Source organism: Simochromis diagramma, unplaced genomic scaffold, assembly GCF_900408965.1.
Source record: "Simochromis diagramma unplaced genomic scaffold, fSimDia1.1 OVJJ01000131.1, whole genome shotgun sequence".
NCBI lineage: Eukaryota > Metazoa > Chordata > Actinopteri > Cichliformes > Cichlidae > Simochromis > Simochromis diagramma.
In genome coordinates this window covers 5,238,974-5,260,512 of record NW_024387200.1, presented here as the reverse complement: position 1 = coordinate 5,260,512, position 21,539 = coordinate 5,238,974, and the positions used below count along the sequence as shown (strand labels likewise).

At 38.9% G+C, this 21,539-nt stretch overlaps 3 protein-coding genes across 4 annotated transcripts; 1 reads left to right on the top strand and 2 right to left on the bottom strand.

The window, feature by feature from the left end:
* Nucleotides 1-1,920: 1,920 nt before the first annotated feature.
* LOC120745894 (multicilin) lies at nucleotides 1,921-4,536 on the bottom strand. The gene is made up of 7 exons (XM_040051102.1): nucleotides 4,492-4,536; nucleotides 4,299-4,371; nucleotides 4,115-4,194; nucleotides 3,585-3,639; nucleotides 3,219-3,445; nucleotides 2,728-2,838; nucleotides 1,921-2,587 (listed from the first exon to the last, which is right to left on the bottom strand). The coding sequence occupies exons 1-7, from the start codon at nucleotides 4,534-4,536 to the stop codon at nucleotides 2,144-2,146; spliced, it is 1,035 nt and encodes a 344-aa protein (XP_039907036.1). The 3' UTR covers nucleotides 1,921-2,143.
* Nucleotides 4,537-5,945: 1,409 nt separating this feature from the next.
* On the bottom strand, nucleotides 5,946-8,392 carry LOC120745797 (cyclin-O). Its single transcript, XM_040050952.1, has 3 exons — nucleotides 7,625-8,392; nucleotides 7,062-7,247; nucleotides 5,946-6,982 (listed from the first exon to the last, which is right to left on the bottom strand). Exons 1-3 carry the CDS (start codon nucleotides 7,976-7,978, stop codon nucleotides 6,371-6,373), a joined length of 1,152 nt encoding a protein of 383 aa, XP_039906886.1. The 5' UTR covers nucleotides 7,979-8,392; the 3' UTR covers nucleotides 5,946-6,370.
* A 209-nt stretch (nucleotides 8,393-8,601) lies between these two features.
* On the top strand, nucleotides 8,602-21,466 carry tut7 (terminal uridylyl transferase 7). Of its 2 annotated transcripts, none has more exons than XM_040050727.1 (29): nucleotides 8,602-8,734; nucleotides 9,670-10,092; nucleotides 10,212-10,366; nucleotides 10,498-10,614; nucleotides 10,735-10,912; nucleotides 11,013-11,101; nucleotides 11,506-11,557; nucleotides 11,678-11,747; nucleotides 11,882-12,008; nucleotides 12,129-12,248; nucleotides 12,380-12,514; nucleotides 12,707-12,884; nucleotides 13,375-14,078; nucleotides 14,234-14,384; nucleotides 15,305-15,391; nucleotides 15,517-15,617; nucleotides 15,896-15,953; nucleotides 16,228-16,331; nucleotides 16,423-16,512; nucleotides 16,609-16,722; nucleotides 16,956-17,030; nucleotides 17,131-17,308; nucleotides 17,449-17,496; nucleotides 17,618-17,709; nucleotides 17,823-17,938; nucleotides 18,046-18,245; nucleotides 18,332-18,399; nucleotides 18,494-18,560; nucleotides 19,658-21,466. In XM_040050727.1, exons 2-29 carry the CDS (start codon nucleotides 9,690-9,692, stop codon nucleotides 19,714-19,716), a joined length of 3,936 nt encoding a protein of 1,311 aa, XP_039906661.1. In that variant the 5' UTR covers nucleotides 8,602-8,734; nucleotides 9,670-9,689; the 3' UTR covers nucleotides 19,717-21,466. The 2 variants fall into 2 exon arrangements, with proteins under 2 accessions (XP_039906661.1, XP_039906662.1); XM_040050728.1 differs by lacking the exon at nucleotides 8,602-8,734 and adding an exon at nucleotides 8,781-9,079.
* The last annotated feature ends 73 nt before the right edge of the window (nucleotides 21,467-21,539 follow it).

The window sequence follows — 21,539 nt, the reverse complement described above, 5'->3', positions numbered from 1 at the left end:
TATTTTTACTTTTAACCTGGAAAATTCACAAATCTGTGGCAGAGCAAACAAAATTACCACATAGCACTATAATCTAAATCCATCCAGTTCTCATTCATAAAATAAAAATGGTTAAACTAGTTTTGTTTTTTTCATCAGTATAAAATGTATCAAATTTAAACAGCCTGCATTTTCATGTAATCTTTTATTTAGCCAGTTCATTTAAGTTTTTTAAATGAGTTAAATGTGAATTAGCTTTCATTTGCCCAGAACCTTGCACGTCTGTATCCCACCACAGGAACAATACGTATTTTTCCCGCTGGACTCCGTCGGGCTTGCAGCCTCTCTCCAGGTTTGAGTTTAGTCACCTTAGAAACGCATTGTGTCTGTATTTTCCTTTCTCCTCCCGCATTGTTCCCCGCAGTTTGGCGGTAGCTTAACAGGTCACAGCTTAAAAGTGTCACAGCCAGCTTATACAATGCTTTGCCCTGTGCCATGCTCTCACCAGCGGTGCTGGTCAGATACAAAAGCATTTGTTTGCTGTAAAAGTGGCTCAAGGCCCGGCTGGATGTCGAGCTCAGCACACGTGCAGATGTTTTCTATAATAAAGTGGCTGAAATTTGACATTAAGCATCAGATTGTGGCCAAGGTTGGCCAGAATGTAACAAGGGAAGTAGGATGGTTTAACTAGATAATTATTATTGGACTATCTGCATCTATTTAGAAGCAGCTGGACAGGTCAGATGTAAGAATCTGCCACACCTCACTCTCCTCATCATTAAGTTTCTTCTTGAAAGTTAAACACCACATTTCTTTTGCAATGACTAAATTGATTTAAAAAGTTTCTCTGTAATGCAAAGCCAGTTTAAAGCTGGATTTAAAAAAAAAAAAACATCAGTCAAGTGGTCTTTAAGTATAAATTTGCTATGAGTTATTTATCGGTTAAATGCACCTCAACTTCCCTTGGTGGTGTAACTTTCCATGGTCTTTAAATAAATAGTCAGGCCTGTGTTAATCAGTTCTCCATCTCGCTATCAGGTTCTTCTTATCTGCACTCGCTGTGTTAAATGCGGTGTTCATGACAGCAGGAGTGTCAGTACTGTAAACTGTCCCCAGTCAAGGGTCTGCACTGTTGCCTTCACTGCTGTAAAACAAACAGGCCCTGGTTGTGGAAGTTTAGACAGGTGCCTGACCTGAGATTGTCCAAATGTCTTGTGTACCAGCCAGGTTCTTACAGCTAAAGATTTCAACAGTGAGGTGGAAGAAAGATTTTCAAAGGTCAGAAGGTAACATCCTCTTTAGATAAGTTAATCTCTTCTTCTTGGTTTAATTTCCTTTTTGTTTTGTTTTTGCCTGGTTTATGGTGGTTTGGGTTTGTTTTTTGTGTGTTAAATCCGATATTCTGTTTGTTTGCTTTTTTAGATAGATGACACAGCTAAAGTCTTTCCCTCTGGGTATACTGTTTATACAACTATTGTGTTAGCAGTCAGGTTCATAAGAGTGATAAGTCAGGAAATACAGCCCCCAAAAAAGAGAGAATCTGTTTACATTTCCAAAAAGGATATAAACAAGGATGTTGGCTGCACTACATCAATGCTCTGTCCACTCTTTCAGGCCACACAGTCACTCAGACAGAGACAAAGCCCCTGCTTCTTAAAGCAGGTCATAGGGTTACATTTGTTTCACTGCTCAAACAAGGAAAGTTCACAGTTTATTTCCTAATTATCACCTAAGCTCCCTTATCATCTTAAAAAACCCAAAAAAACTTGAGTCAGCTACATGAAAATGTACACATTGTTTTACACTTTTAAAAACATTTTTATTTCCAAATATGTAAAATCACTGGCATTTTCCAGGACAACAAATATATAGCGAGATGCAAACATAAACAAATATTAAACTATGTAAACCAAAACGCAATGTAAACAACAGCTTGGGCAGTTTAATTTCCTTTGTTAAGCACCTCTTCTCTGAATGATTAGCTTTCAAGCTACCTGAGGAAGACATCACTGAATCACTTACAGATATCACTATAGATTATAAGTTAAGCATTAACAGTTGCAGCCCACACATACACTTCTGTCCACCCAACAGAATTAGGGCATTTGCATATGACTAATCAGAGCCACATAACAACTCCAGCTTTATTTGCTAATCTCTCATTTCAGCTTTGTTTGGGAACCCAGCGAAAGCGGTATCCTCCTTGCTGAGTCCTTGAGGTAAAGGCATGTCCGTGAGGAAAGACCTGAGTTCTTATAGTGCTGTGTTCTCTGACAGAGGTCCTAAAAGATGAGACACTCTCTCCAGCTTCTGCTGCATCCACAGTTATGTTGCTGTCTTTAGCTATGGATGTCTGCAGGCCTGAGAATGCACCATACATGGATATTGTCTTTGATTCCTGTTGCAGCCTTGTTTCTGTAGAGCTGCTGTGAAGTACAGCATTGCAGCGTGTGCTAATATCCCTCAACATGTCCTCCACTGAGTCAGAGGATTCAGTTTCATATCCTTCATCCAGTCGCTGGCGCTTACAAGGACTCAGTGAGGTTTTGTCACCACCATAAGGCATTACTGGTTCTTTTACATTTGAGTCTCTGACTGTCATCAATTTCTGAAAGAAAATGATCCAAATTAAAGACTAAAAAGTTTAAAGATTAAAAAGTTTGAAACACAATTTATGACAATACAACCAAGAGGTTACATCATATACATGATAAATACTGATTTGACTTCTCACAGTTCTGAACTTACTTCAAGCACAGAGGCTAGGTGCTTTGCTCGATTAGCCAGCTGCCTGAGGTGAACGTTTCTTTCTTCAAGACAATCAATCTCGTCTTGTTGACTTTGGAGGGACTCATGGAGCTGCAAGCACACAAAGCAAAATATTTTCTGTAATGTGTTCATCTTTAATAATTACTTCATTTTTTAATATTGGCATAACTAAGTTTGTGTTTAGATGTGGACAAACAGTTATTTCAAATGCACCTGTAATTTACCTATATGTGTAGGTTTTCCACAAAATCTCCATTGTATACCTTTTAAACCAAACTGGGTTCTGATCAGGATAAGGTCTTGGATGTTATAGCAGGTAAATAGGTTTATATAACTAAATAATTAATATAATTATAATTTTTAACAATTATAATTTCACAATTTAGATCCATTATAGTCCAAATTACATCAAACTTTGTATCACCATTTACATCATTTACATTGTGCAGTAATGCTCCATAAGACCTTACCTGTTTGTTGACTGCTATGCTATGTCCCAGTGCCTTTCCATGACACTCTGCTATCCCTTTCCAGGAATCTCCATTCTGGGCAGGTGGGTTGCCTGTTTCTGCAGATGAGTTAACCAGACTGTCTTCTGGTGAAAGGTTGTGCTGAGGGGTGAGGGGAGGTATAACATATCCTTGATAAGGTACCAGCTCAGCTGAAGACAAACTGCTCTCCAGGGTTGTAGGCGAAGCTGACAGAGAAGACAAGAACCCAAGGACTTAGCCAACGTGATTTTGGAGGTGCACGATTTTAACTGTATTCATGTCAATATAAAAGTAACAATAGCGATGAGCAGCACCCCAGCGGTGTGGAAGGTTTAGTTTTCTCACCTGCCATGAAATCCAGCCCATATTCTCCAAAATCCTGGTCATTTGCATCCAGTTCCTGTGTGGAAATAAAAATGACGATCAGCATTTATCAGTATTTCATATAAACAATGCGATTTAAAATAACGAAAAAGAAAAACGAAAAGGTGCATAGCAGTTTTACCTGGAAATCCCAACAGGAAAAATCAGGGCAATACGATGTTAAAGCAGAAAATGTATTAGTTGACATTTCAGTCAATATGTTTTCGTGTTGTCGCGTTCACGCTTGTCTGTGTCAGCTCGTGGAAAAAGACTGGACCATTTTCTAGCGTGTGTGTCATGAGTTAAGTACAATGACATTCGTGTAGGATTCCAGCACATCGTGTCAAACATTAACAGAGTGATCCAGACCTGCAGCTCTGCTCACCATCCTACATCTCCATCCGTCGGAAAGGGGTTGATTTACATGGCTACGTTTAAGCTATGCCATTTACGTGGAGATGTGACAAAAACTGATGTCCATTTTTTAAAAGAACATTGGTCTTTTTTCTCACCTGACAGCCGAGGGAGTCTCTCTCCTGTCTCATAGAGGGCACACCCTCTTCCAAATCATCCCATGCAATTGTTGAGAAAGCTGCGACAGAAGAAAACAGTGGGACCCCTGAATGCATTTATGCGCTCAAAGTGACTTAAAGGCACTAATCCTGAAATTCAGCCATTGTGTCAGGTTGAGCTTACCTTGTTCGATGATACATGGAAACTCAACATACACAGTGACGGGACTGCTGCTTCTTGGCACAAGCACTTTATCCTGTGGGTAGAAAACACTATAAAAGTCTTTCCCACTGCACAGAGAAGCTCTGTGTTTTGTGAAAAGGCAAATATTTCAAACCGTTTTGTTTGTGACAGCGTTCGTCCATTTTTGCCTCACTTGGTTGGGACAAATACCATCAAACGTTTTTCCGTCTCTTTGCATCTCGATGAGCTAAGCTCCGTCTGCAGAACTAGGAGGGCATGATTTGATTTAGGGCTGATATACTCGACGTTCTCCCGGTCTGCGTTTCTTCATGCCGCGGTTTCACACTTTCGACCCAATCAAATGCACCTATTTGGTCTCCAGGGAGTAACAGCGTCCTCGGAGATTAAACGGGTGCAGACTAACGGTTTTCTGAAGTGTAACAGTGGTGCCGCGCGTAACGGCGCCATTAGGCTACAGCAGGTGTTCCTTGCCTCAGACCTGCTTTCCTTGAGCATTCAGCTAGATAGTCCCTGTGCCAGATGCTGGCTATGGTTTCTTTTGGACATACTGAAATGTTTAGAAAAATGCCTTAGGCTCATGTATTGTATGGCGTACATAAACAACAGATGTTGTGCAAGCTGAGCGTCACAAAATAAAGTCGCCAAAATATCTTATTTTATAATTATATATCGTAATAATTATTACATATTTTATGTAATTATAAATAAATCCTCATCAATTTATTTAATAGCATGTTTGCGACCAGAACAGTCAGTGCGTAATTTCCATCTTACTGTGCGTAAAATATCTAATTAGCTTAGGTACAATCCTTCTGCTACAGTTAAAGAGCAGGGGAAAAGGAAAAGGACAATTACAGCCGACAGCTCAGTAAACAGTCGTGACAAATGCCTCTATTAGTAAACAAACAAGAGTACCCTTAACGCTGAATACACCTGTGTGGTCGACACTGTGTCAGCAGGTCGAGCTGCCACGCGTAATGGATTATCAGATAAAGCCCCTCGATTGACCAAACTGGGTTGGCACAATTTGGTTTCACATAATATAGCCAAGGGTAAACAAAAAACGAGGGTAAACGGACTTCCAGGCAAACAAGCACAATAGCCCGTGTTGGAGAGCCACACGAGTCAGTACATTGAAGAAAGTAATGTTACACACAAGGTCTTATCCTCACATTTACAGCACTTTCATGGTCGTGTGTGTTTCTGTGTGTGTGTAGGGTGGGGGGTATTAGATTTATACTTGTAAAAAACGTGCTTTCTGGGGTGACATTTTGTCATCAGTCATTTAATACTGCAGTGCTGTGAAAACTGAGACTCCATTTCCACGTCTATTAAAATACAAAGAATTTGCAAACAGACATTCAACTGCTTTTTCTCAGGTGTCATGATTACCTATGCATGTAATCAAGGCAGATTTTTATGTTTTTGACTCACATGTATTCTTTAAGTTGTCATTTTAATTAATTTTATTCTGTTTCATATGATAGTCAAAATTATTTTAGCTGCATTCTTTGTGGTAGCTCACACTTCGTGTGGCACATCTTGCTTATAGCTGATTTATTTCAACAGTAAACATAAGTTGCAATGAATCACAATAAGTTTAGAAACCGGGACAAATGCGTTTGAAGATGATTTTAATTAACTGTAGCAATCAATTCATTACAACACATTTTTCTTCATTAAAGATGTTCCAAAACTAACAAAACTCATAAACCCACAACAAATAAACTGGCATACAGAGGATTCTGACTTTTTGTTAAAAATAATGAAAAATAAAAATTATATTTCAATATACTTCATAATTATATAGTAAATTATCTTAAATAAATAAAAAGCAATGCTAAATCATAAGCATCCTGTAGCTGTAAACGGTTGACTGTCTATGAGGTATGTATAAGTAAAAGTAGGTCTGCATAAACACAAGAATTCTGAGCACCAAAACCCCCCAAATAGATATCTTATCCTCACTTCTTTGTTTAAGATATAACACTATAACCCACAATTAAAGGGGAATTTAAATTGCTGTTATCAAAATAGTCACACTCATGTAGTCACATAGTAGACATCACATCCAATGTCTCCAGGTTTAATGACACCAGCAGCTTCAGGTTGTCTTTGCATTCCTGCACTAGACTCTGTTTGTAGCTGTCATCTTTCACTGCTAGTGAGTCTCCCTCATAATGCTGAGAATTGCCTGTTGGCTGAAAAGAAACTGACTGTGTGCATAGTTCATCCACAAAACTGTCCCACTGATCTTCGTGTGAATGGATGGTTTCATGCTCAGGAAGACCTTGTTTACTTTTCAGTAACTCACTAGCTACTCTCAGTGCACAGCTGGCAGTCAGTGATGGAGGGTATTTGTTGAAAGCATAGTCTGCAAGAGTCAGCTCACAAACATTTTGTGCAAGGTTGCTGCACTGCCTGGGCATTTTTGTGTCAGGATTCATCCCTGAAATCCTGTCATCACCTTTGTTCCCAGTCACTAGCTGTGAAGCCTCGATGCAGTTGGTGTAATAGTCTAGAAAAAAGGCCAGGGTGGGTGCAGAGAGGCGGAAGTTAAGACGAAGCAGGATGAGACACTCCAGGTTGCAGAGCTGCTCTTTGGTGAACACATCACAGCACAATGACAAGAGATGGCTGATTCGTGGTGAGCAGACCTCCACCTGCAGAGGACAAAGAAAAGGATAGTAGAATGATATCCAAAAACACAAACCGTCTGCTCCACGAGCATACCACACAAACCTGTTTACTGGCTAGGAGAAGTGCGGTGACACCAATGAGCTGGAAGCAGTCAGCAGCAACAGGTGTGGAGGCCAGGAACCTGTCCATGATGTTCACAGCCAAGCAGCAACACTCGAAAGACAGACGGAAATGTTTGTGCACAGGGATGAGCCAGCTGACCAGCTTACAGCGGGCCTCTGCGGTCAACTGTATGTAAAACACACACTCATCAAAATAAAAACTTTTAGTGACCTTGGTTCTTAAATATGATGTGCTCTTAATGTACAACAAGGTATATATTTTCTGGCATTTCACAGTACAGTACCCTACATATTATTAGTAAATGGTCCTAAAATCGTCATGTATTCTGCATCTCAAGTGTTTCTTTAGTTGAACAATAGAACTAATTAATATCTGGAAGTCACTCTCACTGGAACATTTAACTATCTGCCTTTAAACAAAAGGAGTGAATTACCAGTTCAATTTATATGACAACAAATATATTTTAATTTTTTTAAGTAGTCAAAAAAGTATAAATATACGTCTAACACGGTTCATTTAGTTACAAGCTGTAAGTGTCTTACTTGCGGTTGGCGTGCCAGGCTTTTGCAGGGATGAAACTGCGCCTCTTTCTCCCTTTGGATCATAAACCCGATGTCTCCGTACTGAAGGTACCAGCTGCAGAGTTGCCCTGCAACAGGTTTTTGTGACATGAGCAGGGAAATCTCATTCTTAGCTGGGGATGAAATCGGGGAGCATGCCAAATCTTCTTCAAAACCAGAGTCTCTTAATTTGGACACGAGTTTCTGTTTTCTATTCCGAGCAGTTTGGCGCTGTTGAGCCAGCGTGAGAGTTTCTGGAGAAGGAGAGGCGACGTTCATTCGGCTCCTTTTGAAAACACTGTCGAAACCACCTTCACAGTTCTCAAAAGACACCATCTCCAGTGTCTGACTAGAGCCGGTTTGCACACGCGCTGTTAGGCCAGCGACTGCGTATTTAGGCTACTGAGAGCAGTGAGTCCACAGCAGCAGTCTCCTGGATGCTGGTTTCTAGATTTAGTGGGGAGTTCTCTCTGATGACGTCAGTTTTCGCGGGGTCTTCCCCGCTCAGGCAGCTCACGGCTCTCCTGTGACCCCGGGCAACCAAAGCTAAACAATCACTGGCACCATCTAATTAATTATCCTGAACCATATGTTATACTCTTAAGTCACGAGAGAGAGAGATTAAAAGACAATAGATGCCTTGCCCTTTAACTTTTTGCAGAAAAAACATCAAATTACTTGGGCTTATTATTTTATAGAAAGCCTACATATGAAATGTTCACATGTGAAATGTATATGAAATAGTTTACATTTGATACATGTATTTTTCTTCTTCTTGTTCTTCCTATAATCATGCTAACATCAGAAAATTATTAACAACAATAACAACATTATAATTTCAATTATACTACAAAAATGTGAGCAGTGTATAAAGTTCTTAATATTCACGATGTTTTTATAAGTATTAAAAATTTAATTTCTGTGCAATATATCAGTTTCTTTTTCTTTTTTGCGGTGGGCGGAACACGGCCGCTGACGACTAGAAAATAAACGGCTCCTATGTCACCTTTCAAACTCTAGTGCAAGACAAGAGAGCGTGCCAAGTCAGAACTGAACAAGGCTTCAACTATGTCCTCTGTGCACTAGCGGGAGGTATTTTGATTCATTTAATAATACACGTGTATAGTACAAGCTAGCGTGTAATTAATGGCTGCCTTTATCTCAGCTGTAGGCTGGGCAGCTCGACAAAAACTGCAAGAAACAGGGACGGTAGCCGCTGCTAGCTGTTACCCCTAAGTGCCTGTGCTAGCAAGCTAAGTATGTGTAGCTAACGTTAGCATTGCTGTAACTGTGTGGCAGCAGGAGCTAACAAGTGCGGTTACTAGCACTTATTTGTTGACGAGTTGTAAGGCACTGAGGTGGCAAAGTTATAAACCGCCAGCTCGAGGAAGTAGAAGAAGTAACAGTAGAGTCAAATAATAACGCTGCTGAAGCTAGGTAAGCTAGCTAACGTCTACACCATGTCATAATCTCACAATCCTGTAGTTTGGGTTAGGCTTTACGTGTGTGCGCAAACTATTTCAGCTAACCAAGCGGCTGTGTTATACTAAAAATAGTGACGTAAAAATGTTTACATTTAAAACAAGTTTTTGTTTTTTAATTTTTATTTTAGGAATGTCAGCGTTCATGGCCATTGAAAAAGGGTTAACTGTTAACCCGAGTTTGCAGAAGTCAGCCAGTGTTTTAGAGAGGTTAATATTACCGTTTTTATCACCCGCTACTTATTGGCTCAGCATTTTCGAGTAGGTGCTGAGCTGAAAAATAAAAATGCGGCATCGCCTATATAAGTTGTGCAACAGTCTGGTATGGATTACATGGCAAGTTGTGAAAATTGTGAGCAGTTGCGACCAATATACGTTTTTATACATGCCAAAATAAAATGAACTGAAATGGGACACTGCTTCTTCAAACAAGGGACTTCTGCCAAACGCAGACGTTTGGCAGGTCTCTTGTAACACAGTTTGTGTTAGTGCTGTTTTGATTACATAAGGACTATTACCACATTAACTGGACATTTTATCTTGCAGTTTTATCACAGCAGTGTATCATGGAAAACTCTGGCAGGCCTTACCGGGCTAAGCAAGGCGGCAGGGAGAGGGGGGCAGCAGCAGCGGCAGAGAAGGGAGAAAGCTGGTGGATGCAGGACCAGGTGCGAGGACAGAACTTCAGATCAGATGGAGGCCAGCAGGCCAAGAAAAATCAAGGTGGGCCTTACAGGGCCAGCCCTAAGAAGGGAGGACTGGGGCCCCTAAGCCACTCTCCTGGTGGATTAAGAGGAGGCCACAGCCCCTCACAGAGAGATGATGTCCGGTGGTTCTCAGGTCCTCAGGAAGATAACTGGAGAGAGCGCCCACAGCAGAGCTGGAGGAGGGGTATGCAAGGAGAAAGTCCAAAGGAGGACAGGGAACAGGGAAGGAGAGAAGCCACGGATGATGGTTTTCAAAAATCAGGTAAATGTTTGGAAATCAGTCTCTGCAGAAGGAATGAAACACTTTCAGCTTTATCACTAAGTCTATGTTGAAAACAAACTAGAAATTCATACATCCCCCTGCATTTCTCATTTTCAAAGGTAAAAGACGGCGTAACAGAAACAAGAAGAAAGCTTTTGCTGAAGAGAACAAGGGCTTTGTGATTGAGGAGTCCACACTCTCAAACAAAGAGCTGCGCAACCTACGGCAAGCAGAGAGGCGGCTTAACAGGGACGAGATCTACAGCCTAAAGAAGGTACAGACCCTAAAAGCCGTAAGAGGTGATGTAATGTTTGAGTTGGTTGGTGTAGGTGATTTACAGATATTTCTAACAGTGTAATTTTTTTTTTTTTTTTTTTTTGTGTGTGTGTTGTACAATTGTTTTAGAGGTCCCACAGCAACCCTGCTGCTCTTTACAACTGTGCCCTGTGTGATGTTCTCCTAGAGTCTGTGTCTGAAGCTTACAAGCATATTCGGGACAAACGGCACAAGAAAAGGGCCAAGGTTATTTTACATTTACCGTATATAGATTGTGTTACTGTGTTGCTATTGTGGAGTAGTAGTTTTTATGCATTAAAGGCTGTGATCAAGACCCCTTTCCTGTATTTGCATGTTGGCTTATAGGAGCGACAAGAGCAGCTGATGCTGACTGAGATCCTGCCTCCTAGTCCAGAGCAGATCAGTGCCATAAGTGCAGTACTAGATGCTGTTGTCCAGGAACATGGTCTGAACGACCTGGACGTTGAGAAGAGACGGTGTGTTGTCTCCACCATGCAAGATCTCCTCCTGTCTGTTCTGCCTGGTAAGACACATCAAGAGGAAAGTTCACGATATACAACAACTGTACTCTTTCAATATTATTACAATCGTAGCAATATTTACCTGCTTTCTCTCATCTATAGAGGTCCGACTCAGGCTTTATGGATCATCTTGCACTAAATTTGGATTCAAGGATTCTGATGTCAACATTGACATTCAGTATCCAACTCACGTGAGTAACACAGTGTGAGTTCATGATGTGTGATACAATTTTATTGTATTTTTATGTTAATTTTATAATGATATTAACGTTAAAAATTAAAACTGGAGGCCTGTCGGGAGAATAATAGCAAGGGGAAGAAGTCTTTCATCTGCATGTATATGTTACAAGTTACGTGGGTTTAGGGTGACATTATTTAAGGGAACAAATACAAGAGATGACAGCAAAAATATTAGTATATGGCAAAGGTAAGATGTGGTGGTGTGGGTGGGGGGGGAAAAAAATATAATTTCACTTGATTTTAGATTTCACAAGTTGTGTTGTGTATGCTGTGCTTGTAGCATGCACCATAATTACGTTCTTTTTAATATTATATTTATGCTGTATAAAGGATTTGAAATGGAATGTATTCACAGATGCATCAGCCAGATGTCTTGATGTTGGTTAAGGAGTGCCTCTCTGTGAGCTGTGAGTTTTATTTTCATTTTAGACTCAAGAGTCTTGAAGAAATCTTTCAGACATGGTAAAGTCAGTCATGTTCTTGAGTGTCATGGAAAGTTTAAATTGTTTGTGTTGTGCTATTCTCAGCTCTGTTTGTTGAGATGGAGGCGGACTTTCATGCCAGGGTGCCTGTGGTCATCTGTAAAGAGAGAAGTAGGTCTGTATCATTTGCAGTTACATGGGTTTTTTTTGCATGTGACAAGAGAATATTAACAGTGCTCATACCACAAGAGCATAAAACTCCAAATTAAAATTAACTTATTTTTTTGTTTCCCCCTTCTTCCTCAACAGTGGTCTAATCTGCAAAGTTAGTGCAGGGAATGAAAACGCGTTCCAAACCACCACATATCTTTCTGCCCTGGCGACTCAGGAGCCTCTCCTCATGCCACTGGTTTTGGGCTTCAGACGCTGGGCCCGGGTATGTTTCTAGTAGACAAAGACTTGTTCCTCACATTAGCAAAGGCATCAAAACTATTCACTCATTTCTTTTTTTCAAAGTTGCATTTGTTCTTAACATCATTTTTGGCTTTCTGTTAAGATCTGTGAAATTGATCGCACAGAAGAGGGGAGTCTACCACCATATGTCTTTGCCCTTTTGGTTATCTTCTACTTACAGAAGCGCAAAGAACCTCTCTTGCCTACCTATTTCAACCAAGATGTAAGTCTTTATTTTCATTTCCATCCTTAAAAAAACAAAAAAAAACCATATTAGTTTGCTTTTCATTATTGGCTCTTTTTAGGATTTATTTTTTTTGGAATAAACTGATGCAAACATCTGCCCATCTTTAGATCAAAGTGTTTTCTCTCAGCCGGCTGTCAGACTTCAACCTTACTCATACAGAGGATGGGTATTTACACTGGGCCTACACCCCTTCCTCCAAGGAGTCATCTCAACCAGCAGAAGGCAACTCCATAAAGGGGAAGGTAATCATGAAGATAGACACATAAATAAACTGAAAGACTTCCAAAGAACAGAAAATATAATTTTGACTTGTATTTGGAGACATTTTTTTTTGTTTGTTTGTTTGTTTTTTATTTAGTTTTTTTTTTTTAAAGGCTGTTAAATACTTGAGTGATAATTTTTCAGACTCTTACTAATATAAGGCTGTCTTGCAGGTTCCGCTGGTGTTTCAAAGTCCTCATCCACCAGTGGAAGTTGGACTTCTCTGGGTCGAAATGCTTCGCTTCTATTCCCTGGAGTTCATCATGGCTGACAATATAATCAGTGTGCGGACTGGTGCTGTCCTCTCCAGAGAGATGAAAGACTGGCCTAAAAAGCGGATCGCTGTAGAGGGTCAGAAGCTTTCTGTTATGTTTGAATCATTTTCATGTCTTGATACTTCTGTAAGGAGAAGTGGTCACACAGAATCTGTTTTATTGTTGCTTATTTCTCTGTTGATTCTGTCCAAACCTAGATTTTTATTTCTGTTTGATTCATGGATTAAAGCAGTGGTTCTCATACTTTTTCTTGCATACCCCGTTTCAGACGTTGGAAAAGTTAACAACCCACAGTTTTGTTTTTTTATCAGTCATTAAATATTAATTGTAGTTTTACTTGTAATACTTTATTTCAAAGTGTAATTTTGCTTAAAGCTCAGTGCAACATAATCAACAAACTATTGTATACCCCTCATCCCACCCTTTTAAAAGTTATTAATTCAATTTAACCCCCCACCTCCCCCTCCCCAAACCTGGTTGTTTGTGTCCAGTTGCAGTGGCTAAGGTGCGTTTGTGATGAAGAGACTTTTTATGTGTTCTAATGTTTACAAATGGTTCTGTTTCAGACCCGTTTGCCGTGAAGAGAAATGTGGCCCGCACAGTGAACAGCCAGCAAATGTACGAGTACATCCTCCACTGCCTCAAAACCACATACAAGTACTTTGCACAGTCACTCAATACACCAGCTGCTAATCACAAAAGAGGACTGAAGGGAGGATATGTTCAAGGGGCCAATGCTAAGGCTTTGAATGACGAGAGTGTGTGCTTGTCAGATTTCAGTAATCTCAGCATTCATTCAAAATATACGAGCCAATCTAAATCTGTAGAAAATGGCCCTGAGGACTCTGATTGCATTATTGAGGAAGAGGAGGAAATTGAAGAATTCAGTGACTCAGATGAAGAGCGGGAAAAAGAAAAATTGGACTTGGGCAAAAGCAGCCTTTCGGAGGATGAGGATGATGAAGACGAGCAGGATGATGACATAAATATTGATGTCGACATGCATAACCGAGACCACCTGGACAGCTTCACCATAGAGGATGAAGAGATTTTCCTAGTGGACGAGATCTCAGGGGAGGAGCTTTTGTCTGATGAGGAGGGTCCAGATTTGGACACACCTGGTTCAATGGATGAGGAAGAGGAGGAGGAGGAAGTGGATTTGGCACCTGTCAGTGTTTCTCAAATTAAAGATGAAACACCAGAAAATAAAAGTGAAAAACAGAGCAGACCATCTTATGAGTTCACCAAGCAAGCTTTCACCAGAGGAAAGGTAAGTTTGCCTTCACTTGTCATCAGTTACTGGCAGCATTTGCAATTGTGTAATTTGATTAAACAAAAAACACATAAAATTTTAAAGTTGTATGGTAAAGATTGAGGTTGTAAGTGAGGAAAACTATATGTGTAACTCCTTTCAATATCACATAGTCCCACATGGTCGTGTGCAGCTTGTGCAAACGTGATGGACATTTGAAGAAAGATTGTCCAGAAGATTTCAAGAAAGTGCAGCTTGACCCCTTGCCCCCAGTAACACCAGAGTTTCTCAGTGTCCTCAACAAAGTCTGTGAGCAGTGTTACAGTGAGTATTATGGGACATGTAACCCTTACCTGCATTGTGATGTCATATTTCTACTCTTGCAAATTTTAGTAATACATACAATGACAAAAATATACAAATGTATTTAAAATGGTTGAAAAAAAAATTGTTTTTGTCGATGGTATGAACAAGTTTTAAAAATGAGGCTCATGCAAACATTTTCATACTGTTGGACTCAACAAACTCTTTATTGCAAGTTCCTCATTTCAACTTAATGAAATCCACCTGTTCATGTTTTTTTGAGTTCTAATCATTAGCACTTAAGCAAAATTTATGTAAGATTTAAAAAGTGCTTTGGAAGAAAACACAGATGTATCAGTGGTTTTAGGCTTATTTGGTAAAATTTGTGTGAGTTTATGGTTTAACACGTGGGATGAGAATATGTTAAACTTTAAAGTGTTAAAATGTACACAACTCTAAAAAGAGCTTAATGCAGGTGCATGGAAAGTGTAGTATAGCATCCACTGGACCTCAGCTTATGTGACTGTGTTTCACAAAATAATTTTGTATAAATAAATACAATTTTATTTATATAGCACCTTTCTAGACAGTCACAAAGTGCTGCACATAAGATAACAAATGATAAAAAGGTAAAACAGACTATATAAAACAGGCAAAAATGAGCCAAAAACAGTTTTAAAAAGGTGAGTTTTGAGGGTTTTTTTTTTTTTTTTTTTAAAGTTGTTTCGAGTTGTTGTTTTGATATACTAGTTAGTTTTTAGTTAGTTATCATAATATGTCTAATTGGCATGTTCATATAACGTTATTTCCTGAGTCCTGTTGTAAAGCCAGTTATTTAAGACCACTTTTGGTGGAATAGTGCTTGTGTCCAGTAAATTACTTGGTCACTAAATATCATTCATTCATTCATTCATTCATTCATTCATTCATTTATTTTTAAGGTGATTTCGCCCCAGATGAACTGGAAGTGGGTGTAAGAGAGCACATCCTTCAAGACCTTGAGATTTTTGTGAGAAGACAGTTTCCTGGTGAAGTTGATCTTTTAACTTTTTTTTAACTTTTTTTTTTTTTTTTTTTAATTGAATTGGCGTGATGATGCATCTGAATGATTTGGTTAACAAATCATGTGTTGATTATTTATTTTAAATCACAGGTGCTCAGTTACAACTGTTTGGCTCATCCAAAAATGGCTTTGGATTTAGACAGAGTGACCTGGACATCTGCATGGTGTTGGAAGGACAAGAAACCATAGATGTGAGTTATCAATAATTCTTTACCATGTAGTTTTGGTTCTGTTCATCAGGGAACCAGCTGCAGTTGATCTTTAATTTACACCAACTTGATTTATCAAGCTTCTAATGACGACTTGAAGTTGATGCGTGTTTGATTTGCCAATATGCTTGAAGAATACATTGGTAATATTATTTTACTTGGAGGCAAGTTGCCCTTGTTCCTTTTCATTGTTATGGTTGAATTACTTATTATCTAGCAGGAGCTTATATTAAATCATTTTTGCCTTCATTCCATCACAGGATATTAACTGCATCAACATCATTGAAAGCTTGGCAAGATCGCTAAAGAAACACCCAGGTAAGACATAGTAGCTGTGGTACGAAACTGACATTCATGCACTTTATTTTGTCTGCAACCAGCAACTGTCAGTTTTGATCAAATGACAACAAACTGTTCTGGTTTTAAGAGATTCTAAAGTTCTAATATAATCTTTAAAATAATTCACCTTAAAATAATGTTACCTACCCATTTACATTAATGAGAAATGCATTAAGCTGAAATAAATTATGATTGAATAAAGTTCTTAATCTTCCCCATAAGTGCCTGTAATGTCATTATGTATCCACATCAGGTCTGAGGAACATCCTTCCCATCACTACAGCAAAAGTACCCATTGTGAAGTTCTACCATGTTCGCACTGGCTTGGAGGGAGATATAAGCCTCTACAACACACTGGTGGGGCTCTTTTTGTCTTTGTATGTATTTGAAAATAAGAAAATTTGCACCTTTTTGAAATTTGCAGTTTCTGTTTGTTTTTTTTTCTCAGGCCTTGCACAACACTCACCTACTAGCTACGTATGCTGCAATTGACAGAAGAGTGAAGATCCTCTGTTATGTCATGAAGGTTTTTGCCAAGGTGAACATGCTTTACAGACTTGTGACTAAGACATCTTTAAGTGTTCTTGCTATTGTATTGTTCAACGTTAAAATGTTGTTTCCACTTCCATTACAGATGTGTGACATTGGAGATGCTTCACGTGGTAGCCTCTCGTCATATGCCTACACCCTCATGGTGCTGTTCTTCCTTCAGCAGAGAGACCCACCAGTTATCCCTGTGCTGCAAGAGGTACAGATGTCCGTTTGAAATTAGAGCCAATTGTATTCTCTTTACAAACAAGTTGCACATAGATGTGTTGATTTGTCTATGCAAGTGTTGTCTCAAATACGATTATCCCCTTAAACTAAAACAACAAACTTATACCTCCATTTGGATGAATTTGTCAACAAGTCTCTTTGTAGTAGTTATTTAAAGTATTTCACAATATCGTGTGTCGAGCTTGACTGCTTGGTTTCTTGCAGATCCATGATGGGAAGAAGCCTGAAGTACTAGTAGATGGTTGGAATGTGTACTTCTTTGATGATTTTAAAGCACTAGTAAGTGTTTTGTATTTGATTTGTGCCTAAACATTATGGTTAATATAAATGTAAGACTGTGTCTTAGTAGCTCATCAATATCGTCTTTTTCCACCTTCAGCCCAGTCACTGGCCACACTATGGGAAGAACACCGAGACTGTGGGGGAGCTGTGGCTCGGCCTACTCCGCTTTTACACTGAGGACTTTGACTTCAGAGAGCATGTTGTCTGTATCCGACAGCATGCCCGCCTCACCACCTTCAACAAGCAGTGGACATCCAAATACATAGTCATTGAAGGTAGCCTTGTGTGAGACTATTGCTGCAGTGTATTGTAACTAATTTATCCACAATCAAATGTGTAATTTTTATTTGCTGAATCAAAGTAATTGTATATGTCTGCTTGTGAAGATTTTTCAAGTTCATTTTCTTTGTCACAGATCCATTTGATCTCAATCATAATTTGGGTGCTGGTCTCTCGAGGAAAAGTAAGATGGATATAGATTTTTATTTTTTATTTTTTTCCCCCCATTTCTAACATCTCAATGATTTTTCTTGCACTTTTCACTACTTAAAATGTGCATGTTTTTATTTTGGTCATCAAAACAGTGACAAATTTCATCATGAAGGCTTTTATCAATGGCAGAAGAGTGTTTGGCACACCCATCAGATACTTTCCTCCTGTGTATCCCAGTCAGATGGTCTGTATTTGTTGTCTGAACATTACATTTTTTTTTATTTATTTTATTTTTTTTTATTGTGGTGATATTATCCAATCAGTGCTAAAACTGTGTTTTACCTGCATCTTTCCCAGGAGTATTTCTTTGATCCTGAAGTACTTACTGAAGGAGAAGTGGCTCCCAATGATCGCTGCTGTCGCATCTGTGGAAAGATTGGCCACTTCATGAAAGACTGCCCCCTGCGTAAGAAGTGGGTGCAATCTCAAGTATTTTGTCATAATATTTACTTAAAAGTCTGTTAGCACCTTGTGTGCCTGCCTTAATGTTAGTGTTACATCGTCAATGATTTTGGACCAGGTCTAAGCATAGAAGGGACTCAGAGAGAAGGCCAGAGTACCCACAAGACAAAATGGATACAGCAGAGGAATCGAAGGATCAGGTCAGACACAAAAGTGAACACTGGCGGAAAAGGGATGGAGTGGATATCCGTTGCTGCTACCTATGTGGATCAACTGCCCACATCAAGAAGGACTGTCAGCTGTACAGAAGCCCTGCTGGTAAGTACCTGCAAGGTCACTTTACATTCTTTGAAGTATGAAAAAAATCACATACTTACTTTCAATGTTCACTTGTCATTTGGCAGGTAATGTGAAAATGGAGAATTATTCTTCTTCACCCCACTTTAGGAATTTGCGAGAAACAGAGAAACAGGTATGTTGTATGTTTTCAGTCAACCTAAATTATAATTAATTCTGCTTTGTACACTTCTACAACTGTACATCTTTTGAGCTGTCTTTTATTTTAGGGCATACCTATACAAGAAGATAAGAAGAAGAGAAAGCAGCAAAATGTGATATTAAGTCCACAAGCAGGTAATTTAATTTCCTATACTTTTTATCCATGGAATCAGATGTCTCAAACCTATACTATTAGCACTATGTAGCTAATTTTAACATGTATTTGATTTATTTTGTTTTTAAATTGAAAGTAATTTAAACTATTTGGGCCCAACTAGTCCAAAATAATCATAGCAACTACAGATAAGCATACGGCTATTTATTATGTTATGTCTTCATTAAGTTTAGTTACACTGCATTTGTACTTAATTGTGGATTGTTAGCCAGCATAGTCATGTATAGTAACACTATAGTGGGCCTTTGATTAGATGTACAATTAGCACCCAATTTAAAAGTGATGCTTTCCCAACAACGTTTGTGGGGATAGGTTAATTGGACGATCCAAATTGCCACTAGGTGTGAATGTGTGAGTGAATGTGAGTATGAATGGTTGTCTGTCCTTGTGTGTTAGCCCTGCGACAGACTGGCGACCTGTCCAGGGTGTACCCCGCCTCTCGCCCTATGACAGCTGGGATTGGCTCCAGCACCCCCGCGACCCTGAAAAGGATAAGTGGTAGCGAATGGTTGGGTTGGTTGGCTTTCCAAACATGTATTTCCATCCCTAAAGCACACATTTTGCCAACTTTATTTATTTATTTATTTTTAAACGAGAATTATCTGTAATTTATGGAGACAAAGTGCAATTTCAATTTTCAGAGAAATTAGACTTGGTTGACAGTGTATTTTTGCATTGGGTCAATTGTCTAGGGCTCATAAAGAGAGACGACATGATTTCTATGCAGCAAGCTCAGATTCATCCAGCTTTTTCTGGACTCTGGAGCAAACACTTTCTGATCTTTTTCCTCAAATGTAGCATTCAGGTCCTTATTTTATCTGTTGTTTTCCATGTGGTCTTAGAACACATTCTCTGAGTTATTGTACCTGGTATTGTTGCCTGAATGCGTTTTTGTTTTTTCATGGTCAATAAAGCAATGTTCAGTTTGTGTGGATCAAGCAGTCTGCTTAGTTTTGTCACCTTCTTAATATAGTGGGGGGGTTGTGTTAATGCTGCTGTTGAGTTAGAAAATTGTGTTTGTAATAAATGTTGATGACTGCTTTCTGGTTTGTTTCAGGTAGTTTAACCTGCCGAAATTCGGGTCGCTCTGGTCAGAGGAAGAGCCCAGTGGAATGAGAAGCGGCTGTGAATAAAAAAAGAAAAAACTACCAGATTCTACTTTTGTCCAGGCAGACAGCAACCCAAAGTCCAGAAACCCTTAAATCTGAATGGTACTGTTGGGCCAATAGTAGCCCGTTCAAAGCCAAAGCCAGGACATCTTGACTTGAAGCCAAATAGGGCCTTTTTATTGTTGTGGGTTTTGTTTTTTTGGGTTTTTTTCTCCCCCTCAAAGCTCTCCTCCTGAGAGGGTGTTTTTTTTTTTTTTTGTTTTGTTTTTGTTTGTTTTTGTTTTTTTAAAAAAGCTTTCATTTAAAAAAAAAAAAGAAAATAAGCAAGTAAGCATGCATGTGATGCATGTGATGTCTTAAAATACTTTGCCAGTCAAGAGGTTTTCCCTTGTTTTGTTTGGGGTTTTTTGTATATATAAAAATTTTACATTTAAAGCAATATTACTGCAAATTTGGTGTAAAATCTCTTAAAATTGGAATGTAAATAACTGTCTCCTAGACGACTAATAGCTTAGATCTCAGTAGGGTATCTTTTGACATCATACTGTATCTTTAATGCTAAATTTTATTTTTAATTTTTTTGGTGGACACTTGAAGGTTCAACCGTCCTTTAATTTGGTAGATTTGGTTAACCAGTGTTTATAAACACTGTTACAGCTGTGAGTCAGATTGAAATGATAAACTGATTATGATATTAGTCTGCTACTCAACATCAAAACGTCAAAGCTATTTCACATTAAACCAAAAAGGTTTCAATTCATATGCGTTTTTTTTTTTTTTTGTTTGTTTGTTTTTTTTCCCCTTAAGTGTTGTTTTAGAGATTTGGGGAAAAGAAGATGTTTCTTAATGGCAGTATACCTTTTTAATGGCCTGGATCTGTATTTTTTATTTTATTTTTAATTATAAAATCACGTGTTTGTCCTCTGCACTGATGACCATCTGTCCATGTCTCTGGTGTTCTTGAAGACAGAACTACCTGCAAGGTGTCTCCATGTTTGTGTGCCTTTTTGTTAGAGAAACCACCATGTAGATGTGTTTCTCAGGATCAGTTTTATTCCTAGACTGCTGGTCCACTCAAGCTTCATGGATACATACTGCTCTAAAACTGCCTGCAGATGTTAGTAGAGGGAAGGTAAAAGCTCATTACCTCTCAATTTTCTGTATGTCTTCACACTGCTAGGATGTGTTGTAACGATGGTAGAGGATCACATGCTTGAGGGAAGTTGGGTTAAAAAACCTTCCTGTGCAGACTCTTAAAATTGATATTTTAAAAAGGAAGAAGGGGGAAAAAAATGAAAAGCTGTTCTGGCTAGCTGCACACACTGCGCTCCAACTAGAGGTAATCTCAGTTAGTTCATTGGAGAGAGAAATGTATTTATTTGCCACAAAGGCTTCATTTCATTGTAATGTTGCCACAGATTGGTAGCTGCACTGTGGGGTGGGTGGGTGTCCAGGCCCTTGGATTATGTTGCTGCTAATGTCTCAAAGGCCTGCTTATAATTCAACTTATGTAGGGTGTCTGGCTTTATTATATCTTACTCTTACTGATTTTTATAATAAAAATAAATGTTGGTATTGTAATCATATTTCTTATTTTAAAGGATGTGTGCTTTAATTGCTTTAATACCAGCTGTATTTTTATTTTTACCAGGATTAAATGGTGGATTTAATTTGGTGTCAGGGACCCCTGATTGTGTTAGGAAAGGTTTGCTCATTGTCCAGTTTGTCTCAAAGAATTAAACTGAAGTCAAATTCCAGTGTGCTTTTTTTTTTTTTTTTTTTTTTTTTTTTTTTTTTAAATGTATTTTTTTTATTTATCCCCCCTCCCCT